Here is a 15,823-nt window from a genome sequence, read left to right on the forward strand (position 1 = left end):
CTGGGCAGCTCAGCAGGTTAAGCATCCAACTCTTGATTTTAGCTAAGGTCATGATCTCACAGTTTATGAGTTTGAGCCCTACATTGGGCTCTGTGCTGACATTGTGGGGCATGCTTGGGATTCTCTCTCTCCCTCTCTCTCTGCCCCTCTCCTGCTTGTGCACTCTCTCTTTTTCAAAATAAACAAACACTAAAAAAATAAATAAAAATAAACAAAAATAAGCTCAGTTTTCAATTTTATCAGTGGGGTTAATAGTTACTAAATTGTAAGTCTACAGATAATTATAGGAAAGACGGACAAATGAACTCAAAATCTTAATTCCAATACAGATTCCCAAAATATTAATATTATTCCCTAATGCTTTATTTCTTTGAACTGTAAATGAAATATAATGCTTATCTTTTTAAAAAATATTTATTTATTTATTTTTGAAAGCAAGAGAGCTTGAGTTGGGAGAAGGGGGGAGGGGGGAGGGGAGGGGAGGGGGAGACAGGGTGAGAGAGAGAGAGAGAGAGAGAGAGAGAGAGAGAGGGGAGGAATCCGAAGCAGGTTCTACATTAAGCATGGAGCTGATGCAGGGCTTGATCCTAGGAACTGTGAGACCTGAGCCAAAATCAAGACTGAGCCACCCAGGTGCCCATTATACGTATCTTTATGTAAGTCCATTTAACCTTCTTTGTCTCAGTTTCTTCACTTGTAAAATGGGAATATAATATCATTTACCTTATAAAACTGTTAAGAATTAGACAATTTATGTAAAATACACAGTGTCAGGCATACAGGATTAAGTGCTGAATAAATGTTAGTTATTGAGATTTTTATTATTTTTCTGTTAAGGTTTGCTCAAAAAATTGCAATTTTTTTATTTATTTATTTTTTTTTACTGCAATTATGGAAACATCAGCAACCAGAAATGCCACCAGCAAAGCTGCTGGAACTGGGGGTGGGGGTGGGGGATCTGATTCTGTTTATGATTAAAACGAAGATCTGTAAACTGCTATACATTATTTTCAAGATAGAAGCTCTTAAAGAAAGACTACGAACAGGGGAAAGAAATCAATGCAACCCTATCCCCAGCCTTTTTATATCACAAGTCCTCACGTGATCTAAAGTAAACTTCAGAAAATATACCATGAAAGAATGTTAGAGGAATTTTAAATATATAAAAAAAAGAAAGAGAGCAAAAAGAATATAAATGAGGTAATGGAAAATGCAGATGTAATTTTGGCTAAAGAGAAAGCCAGGGCTGGCTGCCATTTGGTCAGAGCTCATTCCTGGGATTCAAACAAAAATGACCAAACATGCTTTATTGCTGTTTTAGAATATAATATATAATCTAGTGAGAAGAATAAGGTAAAGTACTCCATGGTGTATATTATCTACAAATCAAACCAAAGAAAGGAAAGGGAATAAAAGTCTTAAAATATCAAAAGCCAATGACATTTTTTGACCATTAGACATTTTTAAAAAAATGTTTATTTATTTTTGAAGGAGAGAGAGACAGAGCATGAGCTGGGGAGGGGCAGAGAGAGAGAGGGAGACACAAAATCCAAAGCAGGCTCCAGGCTCTGAGCTGTCAGCACAGAGCCCAACGCGGGGCTCGAACTCACGAGCCATGAGATCACGACCTGAACCAAAGTAGGATGCTTAACCAACTGAGCCACCTGGGTACCCTGACCATTAGACATTTTTGAGACCAGTGTCAGAGTCTTTTATACTCTAGAAAAGGGGAAGGGGGAAATCCCTTTAATTTCCATACAGCTACATACAGCTTTGGATTTTGTCAAAGTTATCTGAATAAAAATGTGAATGAACACCTAATATCTTCGAAAACATTTATACACAGGTTAGCAGAAGTTTCTAAAACTAAAGTAAAATAAAGAACTGCATCCTATTAAAAGATCAAGATAAGTAAACAATTATTGTAAAACAGAGGATCAGATAAAATCTGGAGACCACTGTAAGTTTAGGCATGCTTTAAACATTTCATCAAGTGTGATGAGGGCACCACTGACGAAGGCTGGCAAAGAAATAAATGTACTTCTTCCATGACACAGGAGAGAGAAGAGATTACTGACAAGGTAATGTTGGATCTGAGCCTTTGGTACTGAAGAGACGTTAAGTTCCGTAAGGGCAGGGACAAAGTCCATTTTGTGGCCTGCTGTGCAAATACTGGCTGGCCAGCTGAGGCACCAAAGGAAAACTGGGGTAGGTGGGAAATTGACTGATTGTAAAACTGCCTCACAAAGAAATCTATTGTATTTAAAACAAAGTTACTGGAACAATGAGAAGAGCCAGAAAGCAATCATTTAATTAATACAACCAACAAATAGTAAGTACCTACTTTTGTTCCAGATGCTAAGGATAAAGTTTTGAACCAAGAGATTAGAGCTTACATTCTGCTGAGGGAAAGATGAATTAAAACATTATAAAAACAAAATGGTGCTTTTCAGAATTGAAGATGGAGGGGATGCTATATTACAGAAAGTTTTAAGGACAGCTTTTCTTTTCTTAAAAAAAAAGGACTATTATGAAAATCTAACAAATCAAAAATTTGTGAATTTGTGTGTGTGTGGGGGGGGGTTCTTTACAAGAGTGAGAGGAATCACACCTAGACACATCAAAACAATGTACTTGTGTGCTACAGAAGGGCAGGAGATTTTACAGAAACTTCTTTGCTTCTACTTGATCAAAAGCAATAAAAAGAACTACAACTATTTATTTTTTATTATGTTTTTCCAGAAAGCATCCTAAGCTTGTTAAGCTACTGCTTTACCCCAAAATACACGAATAAAGTAGAAATGAGGCTAGGATATGCACATGAAATAATATTTATGTTTCATCCAGCTCAATTATTTTAGCACAATGTCCTATTTTTCTCTCTTCAGCAAAGCAAAACTTCCCACGCCAAATTCTTCGATAAGCCCCTTAAGATTTTTCTCCAGTGACAAGAACAAATGAGAGCTGTTAATAATTTTCAGATTTAAAGCAATAATTCTCATATAAAACCATTTTTTCCTTGAGATTTGCCAAACTATTTCTCTCCAGAAATACTGTATCCTTATTCTAAGAATTTTTCACTATATTGTCCAGGCTGACTAATTTTTACCTTGAATGCAAACCAACAGAAGAGGCAATTTTGCAAGGGATGATGAGTTGAAAGCCAAGAAAACATTTTCTACTTCTTATAATTTAATCCATATTGTAGATAAATTTGGCAGTATCAAAGTAAGAGTTTTATCAGCATATAAACCGCCACCTCCTTTTTTAAGCTTTTCTAAGAATGGTTGATTTTGGTCATAATTCTTAGAGGCAAAAGCACTGAAGTTTGGATTCTATCTTGTGTTAAGAAAAGTGATTTGGGGGCTCCTGGGTGGCTCAGTCAGGTAAATGTCTGACTCTTGATTTCAGCACAGGTCATGATCTCAAGGTTTGGGAGATTGAATCTCACATCAGGCTGCGTTGACAGAGTGGCACCACCTTGGGATTTTCTCCCTCTACTCTTTCTCTGCCCCTTCCTCCTTCTCCTTCTTCTCTCTCAAAATAAACATAGAAAGAAAGAGAGAGAGAAGAAAAGAAAAAAAAAGAAAAGAAAAGAAAAGAAAAGAAAAGAAAAAAACAGATGATTTGCCTTCCCCTTTTCTCTATGCCGTATAGATTCTTTTGGTTGATACACTCTTTCCATAAAAACCTTTGCAACATAAGGGATAAAGGGCAGCATTATGCAAATTCTGCATACTGAAAAGGGACAGTTAAATAGAAGCTACCAATATGCATACTGAGTAGCATCTTTCCAACATTTCTAGGGCAAGTTCTTTTTTTTGTTTTATTAAATAATTTTTTGTAATTTCTTTTAGTTTTGAGAGAAAGAGAGAGACAGAGACAGAGAGAGAGAGAGAGAGAGAGAGCACGCGTGCGCAAGCAGGGGAGGAGCAGAGAGAGAGGGAGACACAGAATCTGAAGCAGGCTCCAGTCTGAGCTGTCAGCACAGAGCCCGACATAGGGCTCAAACCCACAGCCTGTGAGATCATGACCTGAGCTGAAGCTGATGCTTAACCAACTAAGTCACCCAGGTGCCCCTCTAGGGCAAGTTCTGTCCTATTCAATAGCATCTTGTAAATACTGACATTTGTGACAACTGCACTAGGCCTCGTCTCCTAAGAGTGGGAAAGGCTTCTGAAACCAAGACAACTTAAATAAAAAACAGTCTTCATTAATTTTAAATTAGAAGAAAATATGAAAAAAGTAAACATTAACAGTATATAAACTGTTGTTGGTCTTGGTTCTTTAATACTTCAGTATTAAAGATCAGGAATGAAACAACAAACCAGCTAAGATGTAAAATAAATCAAGTAGTCACACAGTTGTATAAATTGACGATGCTTCACATTTTCTTAGAAAAAGCATGTGTGTTTTGATAGATGAAATACATTTAACCTCAAGATTTGCTATACAACAAAACAAAACTGTCACTGCATTAAAAGGATTATTTTTAAGATGGAAACAAACTAAATTGAGTCATAATAACTTATCTGACAAACATTAACTTTTCCTTTCTCCAGTCTGCCAAATGTTTGTGCCAAATGTTCCATAATTATCTCACAATCTCAGGTGCTTCTTCCCAAACTAGCATAGGGATGAACTATTACATGGAGACTACCAACATAAGATGAGGCTTGAGAAACACCTATCAAACACTCCAACTAGGAAATCATGGTGGCCTTATAGGGAACATTTCTATGAGTGAAGAGGGAGATAACAGCATGCTGAGCAAAAGAAAACAGCAAGTAAAGTAGAAAGAAATAGAGTACTTTTTAATTAGCTTCGGTACAGTGAAGGAAAATTACATAGTAATAGTGAAAAAGAAGAGTCTGGGTCATGAGAACATGTAAAATGAAAGGGAACTGAAAAAAGGAGGAGTCAATCATTGGAGACCAAATTGAAGCCACAGAAAAGATAACGGTTCTGAAATTTTCTCTACATCAACTTCTGCATCTCAATATTTGTCTCATTTGCTTTAACCAATAGGAATAACCACTGTGTTTGTTTCAGGTACCAAGGCTGGGAAGAAACAGGTATGCTTTCTAATAGCCAACCTTTCCAGATTCCACTCAACTCCAACTATGCTGCTGGTTTGCTCCCCTTCTATGTGCATGACAGGGCAAAAATGGATGCACATGCATTACAACTTCAAATCCTGTACCAAAGTCTCCACTGTGGAAAAATGTAAAGCAGACTCCTAATCTAGACATCATGGCACAAAGATTTATATTCATTTTCTCATTTTCAACAGAAAAGAATCTTAATTTCCTTTTTTTTTAAGTTTATTTATTTATTTTGAGACAGAGAGAGAGTGAGAGCGAGGGAGGGGCAGAGAGAGGGAGAAAGAGAGAATCCCAAGCAGGCTCTGCACTGTCAGTGCGCAGCTCGATGTGGGGCTCAAACTCACGAACCACACAATCATGACCTGAGCAGAAATTAAGTTGGATGCTTAACCGACTGAGCCACCCAGGCGCCCCTTAATTTCCTTTTCTAAAAGATACAAATAGTGGAATTTGAGAAAAACATTGCAATGGGAAACAGCCATAAACATAGAATCAGTAAATTTTGGAATGAGAATTGAACAGGTACAATTGGAAAGACACCAGATCAAGACTTTGGAATGTAAATCTGTCAGGAACTAGATCTTCAGACTATAAGTCAGGCCTTCCACCTTTCTGGACCTTAATTTTCTTAATTATAAAATAAGTGAATTAGAAGAAATCACAATGGTCCCATCCAGCTGAAAGAATAACATGATTTTGGTCCTAGGTGTGCTACTTCTAGGTAGAGAGAACAAGGCTCAAAGACGACAATTCAATGACTTCAAAAGTTAGTAGGGAAGAGCCATTTTGGAAATGAGGGTTGCTGATTCTCAGTCTAATGTTCTTTAAGCTATAAAAAGTTTATGTTCTTAGAAAGTATGAAGATATTGGTGATTTAAAAAAAATCCTCTATTCCTCTTCACTCCCAATGACATTTTCAAGAATGGGCACAGCCAAAGCCATGGCGAAAAGTGGAGCATATGCAGAAAGTCTCTCCAAATATCCAGCTTTGAGCCTCTCTGATGGAGTCATGTGTACTATGGTCCTGTACTGTTGATCAAAGAAACAGGACACAATATTCTGGAATGTAGTGGCCCTTATCCATGCTCTGCTTGGGTATTCTGCCTTCAACACAGTATGTGCAACATTCCCTATTCCCACTGGAATCCTAGGATGTCCTACAAGGTCCTAATAATGAGTTCAGTCTTCTCTGACAAACTAAGGCAGATGCTCTATTTCAACTGAATGAGAAAGTTATCAATTGCCTATGTCCCTACCTTGTCTTCTAGTCATTGGTACTATAAAGACTTCAAAGAGGTCACTAAGATAGTTGAAGAAATAACAGGTTTTTTCCAATTACTTTCAAAAATAGTTACAGTGAAATCCAGTATGAGTAATTACATGAAGATAGTGGAGACAGAGATGAAAAAAGGGATATTCAGAAAGAAACAAAATACTCTATATTTTCTATATTTAAATTTACATTTTAAAATGGGACAGTTTGAGACTTCCTTTCATTCAATTTTTTTTTTTTTTCAACGTTTACTTATTTTTGGGACAGAGAGAGACAGAGCATGAATGGGGGAGGGGCAGAGAGAGAGGGAGACACAGAATCGGTAACAGGCTCCAGGCTCTGAGCCATCAGCCCAGAGCCTGACGCGGGGCTCGAACTCCCGGACCGTGAGATCATGACCTGGCTGAAGTCGGACGCTTAACCGACTGTGCCACCCAGGCGCCCCAAGACTTCCTTTCATTCAAACACCTAACAAAGCATTGTTCCTTTTTTGTTGAAAATAATCTTATTATTAAATAATTCTTGGAATTTATAAACACTGTAAAATACATAGTAAAGAGACAAATTCTTAGTCAAATGATATCTAAAATATACATTTGGTTGTCTCAGCACTTAGCTAAATTTTCACTACTGAACAACTCATTCCATCCAAGAAAACAACACCACCAACATTTAGACTACTTTTCATAATTCGCCCTAAAATATCTGCCAACTATACAAAATAACAGGAACTCATGATATTGAAAATAAATTCAATAAATCTTTTGATCAATTTCTTTAGTTAATGTTACATGTTTTCACAGCATTAAACTTCACTGCAAACTACTGTTTCATTCTTTAAAATCATTACCAAAAGAGCTAAAATGTATTATTTTACCAATGGTTCATCTTTAAGAGAAAAATGAGAGTCTACGAAAAACCTTAAGGGCCAAAGTCTAATTTAATATGAAAATCCATTCCAGGTAATAAGGTAACATATTTCTTTAGTCAACTTTTTTACTTGACAATCTTGCAGTAATTTCCTAAAAGGATACACATACTTTTAAAATATCTAGAATTTTATCTAAACTACTGATTAAGACAGAACTAGACATAATGAACACATAATGACACTACTCACCTAAATAGGGAATGCAAGGCGTCATCTTTAAGCTACTTATATAGTCTCTTAGTCTTTTGTAATTATCTTCTTTACTCATTACATATTCTAATTTTTCAAAGGTAGTTTTGTCTTTTCGACTTAGTAACTAAAAAAGCAAACAGAAGAGTCTAAGTTATTTCCAAATCCCATTTTATTTTAGCAAAGACATGAAGCTGTATTTACTATAAATTTAAGTTTTAATTTCAATGTTATACATTTTTCAATTATATTTTGGCAGTATATAAATAAAACAAAATCAGACATGTTTATTAAAATAAACCCAAATCCATTATTTATAAAATGTAATATCCTTAAAGAGATTACTCAATTTTGTGGTTTAAGTAACAATTTTTTTGATAAATCTAACCATGGCTAGTCCTAACGATAACCATAAAACTGTGATTCACATTTTTGGATTTTTAACAAGACATTTTTTCTTTGATCGCTTTGATCAGTGCTGTATCACACAGAGGTGAACACTCAACTGAAACTGTTTTTAAGAGGGTTGAGGTGATTTGTAGTGAGTGCCTTTGAAAAAAAATTGGGACAATCAAAGGGAATAAAAGCAAGGTCAATCACCCAAAATAATATTAACTCTTGCAATTTCTTGTGTTCTTGATTTTAGCCATCCTGACAGGTATAAAGTGGTATCTCATTGTGGTTTTCATTTACATTTCCCTGATGATTAGTGATCTTGAACATCTTTTCATGTGTCTGGTGGCCAACTGTAGGTCTTCTTTGGGAAAAGGTCTATTTAGGTCCTGTGCCATTAACTGGATTTTTTGGGGTATTGAGTTGTATAAGTTCTTTATATATTTTGGATATTAACTCCTTATCAGACTTATCACTTGCAAATGTATTCTCCCATTCAGTTGGCTGCCTCTTTATTTTGTTGATGGTTACTTTCACTATACAGTAATCTTTTATTTTGGTGTAGTCTGTAAAGGTTTAATTTTGCTTTTGTTTCCATTGCCAGAGGAGACCTATCTAGAAAAATGTTACTATGGTTGATCTCAAAGAAAGTAATGCCTATGTTTTCTTCCAGGAATTTTATGTTTCAGGTCTCACATTTAATCCACTTTGAGTTTATTTTTGTGTATGGGATAAGGAAGTGGCCCAATTTCATTCTTTTGCATGTAGCTGCCCAGCTTTCCCAACACCACTTGCTGAAGAGACTGTCTTTTTTCCATTGTACATTCTTGTCTCCTCTGTCATAGATTAACTGACCATATAAGCATGGGTTTGTTACTTGACTCTATTCTGTTCCACTGATCTATGTGTTTATTTTTGTGCCAGTACCATACTGTTTTGATTGCTACAGCTTTGTTGTATACCTTGAAATCTGAGACTGTAAAACCTCAAGCTTTGTTCTTCTGTTTCAAGACTGCTTTGGCTATTTGAGGTCTTTTATCGTTCCACACAAATTTTAGGATTATTTGTTCTAGTTCTATGAAAAATGATATATTGTGTTGGCAAGGATGTGGACAAAAAGGAACCCTTGTGCACTGTTGGTTGGAATGCAAATTAATGCTGTCACTCTGGAAAACGGTATGGAGTTTCTAAAAAAATTAAAAATTGAATTACCATATGATTTGGAAATTCCGCTACTTGGTATTTAACCAATAAAAATGAAAAAACTAATTTGAAAAGATGTATGTACTCCTATGTTTACTGCAGCCTTATTTACAATAGCTGACTATGGAAGCAACCGAAGTGTTCATCAATAGATGAATGGATAAAGAAGATGCGGTGTGTGTACACACACACACACACACACACACACACACACACACACACACAATGGAGTATTACTCAACCATAAAAAAAAGATCTTGCCATCTGCAATAACACGGAAGGACCCAGCTAGAGAGTAAGTGATATAAGTCAAATAAGAAAAAGACAAGTATCATGTGATTTCACGCATATGTGGAATTTCAGAAATTAAACTAATGAACAAAGAAAACAAACAAACAAAAACAAACAAACAAAAAAACCCCAAAACAAAACCAGACTCTTAGATACAGAGAACAAATTGGTGGTTGCTATAGGGGAAGTGGGTGGGGCGATGGGTGAAATAAAGGGAATTAAGAGAACACGTATCTTGATGAGCACTGAGATATATATATAGAATTGTTGAATCATTATACTGTACATATTAATATAACACTGTATGTTCATTATACTTGAATAAAAAGGGTATTTTAAAAATATTAATTAAAAACTTCAGAAAATATGGAGTTTTTAAAAGTTTATTTATTTTTTGGAGAGAGAGCATGTGGGAGAAGAGAGAGAAAGAATCCCAAACAGGTTCCACACTCAGTGCAGAGCCCGATGAGGGCTTGAACCCACGAACTGTAAGATCATGACCTGAGCTGAAATCAAGAGTTGGATGCTTAACTGACTGAGCCAGCCAGGCACCCCCAAAAATATGTTTTTAAGTATTTCAAAGACTCTGGAAAAAAGTTGTTTTCTTTAAACATATGAAGTTACTATTTCATTATGATATAATAAAATTTCACTTTATGTCATAAAACATTAGTGTTATTTTTTAGCACGCAAAACACATTCCACTTGTAAAATTCTCATCTAACTCTATGAGGTGAACAGAGAAGTCTGAAGATTAATAGAGAGATGAGGAGACAGAGATTCAAAGGAGATTACAGGGTTAGCAAGAAGCACATACTAATACTCTCACAGTCATCCACCCACAAAGGCACAGGTCCCTGTCTTGCAGTGTCTCAGTCTGGTTCTGGAGGTGAAGAGTATTCTGACACCAAATCCACCACTCTTTATATGTAATACTACAAGTGGTACGATTGGGATTCCTGTTGGAATTTATTTTTTCATGGGCTCTAAGATGCAGATTATCTTCAGATAATCTCCATCAGAAAAATGTGTGACTAGTATCCCTCCTTCTTTAAAACAAAAGTTTTAAGGAGTCCTTTGCTTTAATATTTTAGATAGATATTCCACAGTCTAAAACAGCGATCATATAATTTTCCTTGGCCCAGCTTTAACAATCTTGATCAGCATTTTCAAGAGTAGGTGCAAATCTCTGCTTCTACCTGTAAGTCCAACCATCCCTTTCTCTCCCACTTAAATGTGTGGATATGGAAAATACAGTGATATGACATGGCAGGGATAAGAATAAGCCTATTCTTTTTTTTCTTAAATCAATCATTCAAAAACCTCAGTAGAATTTCAGGAGAAACAAATTATGTACTCGGAACATCACTGATTTTGCCACCTCTGAAACACAAACCTGTGGTAAAGAACTACATGGTTTAATATGTATAAGAACAACTTACATTTTGGAATTTTCAAAATAATCAACAACCAGATTAAAGGGATTCAATCTGGGGTGGGATAGTAGAGACTTGTTTCCAAAAGACTATTTAGAAGAAGAATATGGAAAAAAGAGTTAATTAGATGTTAAAATAGGTTATTTCCTAGTGATAGCTCAGAAACTTATCCAAAGCCCACGTGCCAAAGCTATAACAAGTCCTGATTTTCTTTTTCTCCTTTTCAAATCTTTTTCTGATGTTTAGTCCTAATATCCCTACAATGTCACTTCACTATACTCCTCCAAAAAAGGGGGAAAATGAAGTACTTCACAAGGTTCCAACTCTTCATGTTTTAGCACCATATTCTTTCTCTGGTTAAGAGGCCACCGGGGCAAAGCTCTTCACACTTTCACTGGTGCCCGAAGGTGGGAACTCCCAATGTTCCTGGCCAAATCTCTATACCATAACAATGTTACCATAACAATGGACTTTGGGAAAATTTGAATCAACCCTTGTACATCTCTGTCACCATAAGAAAAGTAAAATTCCCAGATCACCCCTCATCACCTTGATTTGTATCTCCATATAATCTGTACAAATGCTTTCATTTGTATAAATAAGTTATTTGTTTTGAACCTTAAATGCAAATTATAATCTTTTGTTCATGACACTCAACTTATCATTAGTCCCTGATGTTACTTTCTTGTTAAATCGATTTTTTCTTAAATTTTTAAGTGAATGCACATGTATTAATCTTCATACTTACAAACCATATACTAACAATACACATCTACCTATGTGCTTCTTTCATATCCAATTCCTTTGACTATCTTTATTTTTTTTTTTAATTTAATGTTTATTTATTTTGAGACAGAGAGAAAGAGAACACAAGCAGGGGAGAGGCAGAGAGAGGGGGAGACACAGAATCTGAAGCAGACTCCAGGTGCTGAGCTGTCAGCACAGAGCCGGACGTGGGGCTAGAACTCATGAGCCTGTGAGATCATGCATGACCTGAGCCTAAGTCAGATGCTCAACCGACTGAGCCACTCAGGCGCCCCTCCTTTGACTATCTTTAAATAACCAATAATCACTATCCTAAATTTTGTGTTTATCATTCTCTTTTATTTGATTTTTTAAAAAAATTTTGACTGAAATTTTATTTGATTTTTGACTAAAGAATAGCATACTGTTTTTAATCTTTGGCTTTATCCAATCAATGTTCTGATGATGAAATTTCATCCATAATGTTGCGTGTGGCTGTAGTTCATTTTCACTGTTTCTATGCATATGTCTTCTTCTATGAAGTACCATCATAATGCATACTTTTCCATTTTTCTTACTTTTTCCTTTTGCTTTGTAAGAATTCTTTATATACTCTGCATATAAATTCTTGACCAGTTGCAACTGCTACACATTCTTTTCAATTTTCTTCGAAATATCTTTTGGGGCACTTGTGGTTCAGTCAGCTAAGCGTCAGACTCTTGATTTCGGCCCAGGACAAGATCTTACAGTTCATGAGTTCGAGTCCCACATCAGGCTTTGCGCTAACAGCACGCAGAGCCTGTGTCAGGAATTTTCTCTCTCCTCTCTCCCCGCCTCTCCCCTCGACTCATGCTCTCTTCCTCTCTCAAAATAAATAAATAAACTTAAAAAAAATTTTAAATATCTTTTAGTGAACAGAAATTCTTACTTTAACGTACCAAAATTTTTTCATCTTTTCTTTCTCTGCTTGAGGTTTTTGTATCTTATCTAAAATATACTTACAGGTTCCAAGTTGGAATCTATTCATGCTAAGCCAGAGAGATATTAAGCAAGTTTTCCTCTTCTAAAAGCTTCAACGTTTTTCATTTTGCATATAACTCTTTAATTCATCTGACAGTGACTTTTGAGGCCTAATTTCATTTTTTCCCCCAACTGGTAACTAATTTCCCAGCTCCAGTTAAGAACAGCCCCTCTTTTCTTCATTGATTTACAATGCCACCACTGTCATATATCAGAGTTCTATAAAAGCAATGATCTTTTTGGGGGTTCTTTATTCTGTTCCACTGGTCGATATGTCTACATCTACACTAATTGCACATTACCTAAATAATATAATCCATCTCGGTATCTGTTAGGACAAATGTCCAAGCCTCCAACCCCATTTTCTTCTTCAGAAATAACTTGGCTATACTGACCTTTTATGTTTCCATATTATTTTATAAGCAATCTTATCCAGACTCCCAGTTTGTGACTGATTCAAGTTGCATATAATCTCTATGTGCATTAGGGAAAAAACGCCATCTTTAAGCTTTCCTATCCATGACTATCAGATACTGTTCCATCTAACCTAGTTCTTTTTCAATGACTCCCTATAAAGTTTTATAGTTTTCTGCACATGTCTTTCATATATTATTCTATTTATTGTTTGCTACTGTATTTCTTTGATATTGTAAACAGTGGTGTCCTTTTAAGTGACACTTTCAAATTGTTTAGAATACAACTAATTTTATATATTGTTTGTATATTCAGTCACCTTAATAAGCCCTGTATCTTAAAATTGTGGCAGACAGAATACACATAACATTCACCATTTTAACCATCTTCATGAGTACACTTTAGTGGCATTAAGTACATTCGCATTACCGACCAACCATCACCACCAACCGTGCATGGCCAGAACTCTTTCCATCTTTCCAAACTGAAACTCCACATACATTAAACACTAACTCCCATTTCCCATTCCTCCCTCCTTCGGCCCCTGGCAACCATCTTCTAGTTTCTGTCTCTATGAATCTGACTTCTCTTGGTACCTTAGAATCATATAGTATTTGTCTCTTTGTCTGGCTTATTTCACTTAGTATAATGTCTTCAAGATTCATCCATGGTGTAATGTGTCAGAATTTAATTCCTTTTTAATGCTAAATAATACTCCATTGTATGTCTATACATTTTGTATATCCATTCATCTGGTGATGGATGTATGGACTGTTTACACCTTTTGGCTATTGTGAATCACGCTGCTATGAACACTGGTATAAAAATGCCTGAGTCTCTGCTTTCAGTGCTTTTGGATATATACCCAGAAGTGGAACTGCTGGATCAAACAGTAATTCTGCTTAATTTTTTGAAAATAAACCCTACTATTTTTAATCATTTTTTTCTAATTGTGTTGGCTAAGATGTCAATGTTGAATAAAAACAATAAAAATGGGCATCCTTTTCCTTGGTGTTATAGAAAATGTTCCTAATATTCTCTCCATTTAGGCTACTATAAGTCTGGGGAGACATTCCTTTTATCAGTTTAAAAAAAAAACAAAAAGGGGCACCTGGTGGCTCAGGTGGTTGAGCATCCGACTTTGGCTCAGGTCATGATCTCATAGTTTGTGAGTTCGATCCCTACATCGGGCTTGCTGCTGTCAGCGCAGAGCCTGCTTCAGATCCTCTGTTCCCTCTCTCTCTGCCCCTCCCCTGCTCACACTCTCTCTCTCAAAAATGAATAAACATGAAAAAAAATTAAACAACAAAAAACAAACAAACAAAAATAAATAAAACCCCCAAATACTCTCAATTCCTTATTTGTTATTAAAAATCATTAGCCCAAACTAGCATGAAACACATGCAATCTTTATTATCTTCTGACTTGGCCCAATACTCTACCCCTCCTAGTCCCCTCCAACTGTACTCTCTGGGTCTCACGGTCCATCCTCTGCAAAAGCCCCATCCTTAAACTTTCCTTTAAGCATTCTCTTGCTTTTCTTGTAACATGAGCCTGGATTCAAGTTGGGTGCAATCCTGGCTCCTCGCTCTTCAGAACTTTTTCCTTCCTAACATCCTCCAGCTTCTACTAGGTTCAAGCACTAGATCAGTGCTGTCTGAATTTTGTGTGATGAAAATGATCTGTGTCTGTGCTGCCCAACACAATGGTCACTAGCCACACGGGACTACTGGCTAGTGTGAATGAGGAACTAAATTTTATTTTATTTTTTAGTGTTTATTTATTTTGAGAGAGAGGGAAACAGAGCACGAGTGGGGAAAGGGCAGTGACAGAGAGGGAGACAGAGAATCCCAAGCAGGCTTTGTGCTGTCAGCGCAGATCAAGAGTTGGATGCTTAAATGACTGAGCCACCCAGGTGCCCTGAGGAACTAAAATTTAGTTTTTCTTTTTAGTTTTTTAAAGTTTTATTTATTTATTTTTGAGAGAGAGACAGAGAGAAGCGAGTGGGGAAGGGGCAGAGAGAGAGGGAGAGAGAGAATCCCAAGCAGGCTCTGCGCTGTCAGCACAGAGCCCCACGTGGGGCTCGAACCCAGAAACCGTGAGATCATGAACTGAGCAGAAACAAAGAGTCAGATGCTTAACGGACTGAGCCACCCAGGTGCCCCAGTTTTAATGATTCAAATTTAATACCCACATGTGGCTAGTGGCTACTATAGTGACCAAGAGAGCACTTAGATTATAACGCTTATGTTACTGTCATTAATAGAGCTGCTAGTCATTTTCCCCATTATACCTTAAAGATGTTAGTAGCTGGAGAAAAAAAGTCTGCAAACCAACATTACTTTCATATCTTGGTGACTGCAATCTTCACATAAAGGAGACTCTCAATACCCTGTTTTCTCAGTTCCTTGACTTCTCCTACACCCAACGATCTTAACTTCTACCACTCTCAGCCTCTATTCCCTTGATCATCCTGAATCCAATAAGTACTGCCTGCACCAGAACTTCCAATCCAGTTACCAATACTACTTTTTCACTTTTCCTTATCTCTTTTACTTGGGTTAAATTCCTCACCTATCACTGAAACAACTTGTACATTTAATCTGTGCTATCCTTGACCTCACTATGGTACAAACAAGCCTAAAATAATTCCAACTCTGGTTACACACAACTCTCATCACTACTCCAGGCTTATACTGAGCACCTGCACCTGGATGGAGAATGCATGACTTTGCTGACTGGTTTCACTTTAAATACATGATCAAAAGTCTCAATCGTAAGGCCTACCATACCGAACCTACTATATTTCCCTAGTTAATTCATT

General features: G+C 36.4%; 1 protein-coding gene across 7 annotated transcripts in view; it reads right to left on the reverse strand.

The window, feature by feature from the left end:
* Window positions 1-15,823, reverse strand: part of RALGPS2 (Ral GEF with PH domain and SH3 binding motif 2) — a 170,686-nt gene that overhangs the window by 73,301 nt on the left and 81,562 nt on the right. For all 7 annotated transcript variants that reach the window (XM_040446660.1, XM_040446662.1, XM_040446657.1 and 4 more), the window contains one exon: window positions 7,499-7,625. In XM_040446660.1, the coding sequence (XP_040302594.1) occupies window positions 7,499-7,625 (127 nt within the window). The remainder of the gene's footprint in view (window positions 1-7,498; window positions 7,626-15,823) is intronic.

The sequence above is a fragment of the Herpailurus yagouaroundi genome, unplaced genomic scaffold (genome assembly GCF_014898765.1).
Source record: "Herpailurus yagouaroundi ecotype Mexico unplaced genomic scaffold, PumYag 195, whole genome shotgun sequence".
NCBI lineage: Eukaryota > Metazoa > Chordata > Mammalia > Carnivora > Felidae > Herpailurus > Herpailurus yagouaroundi.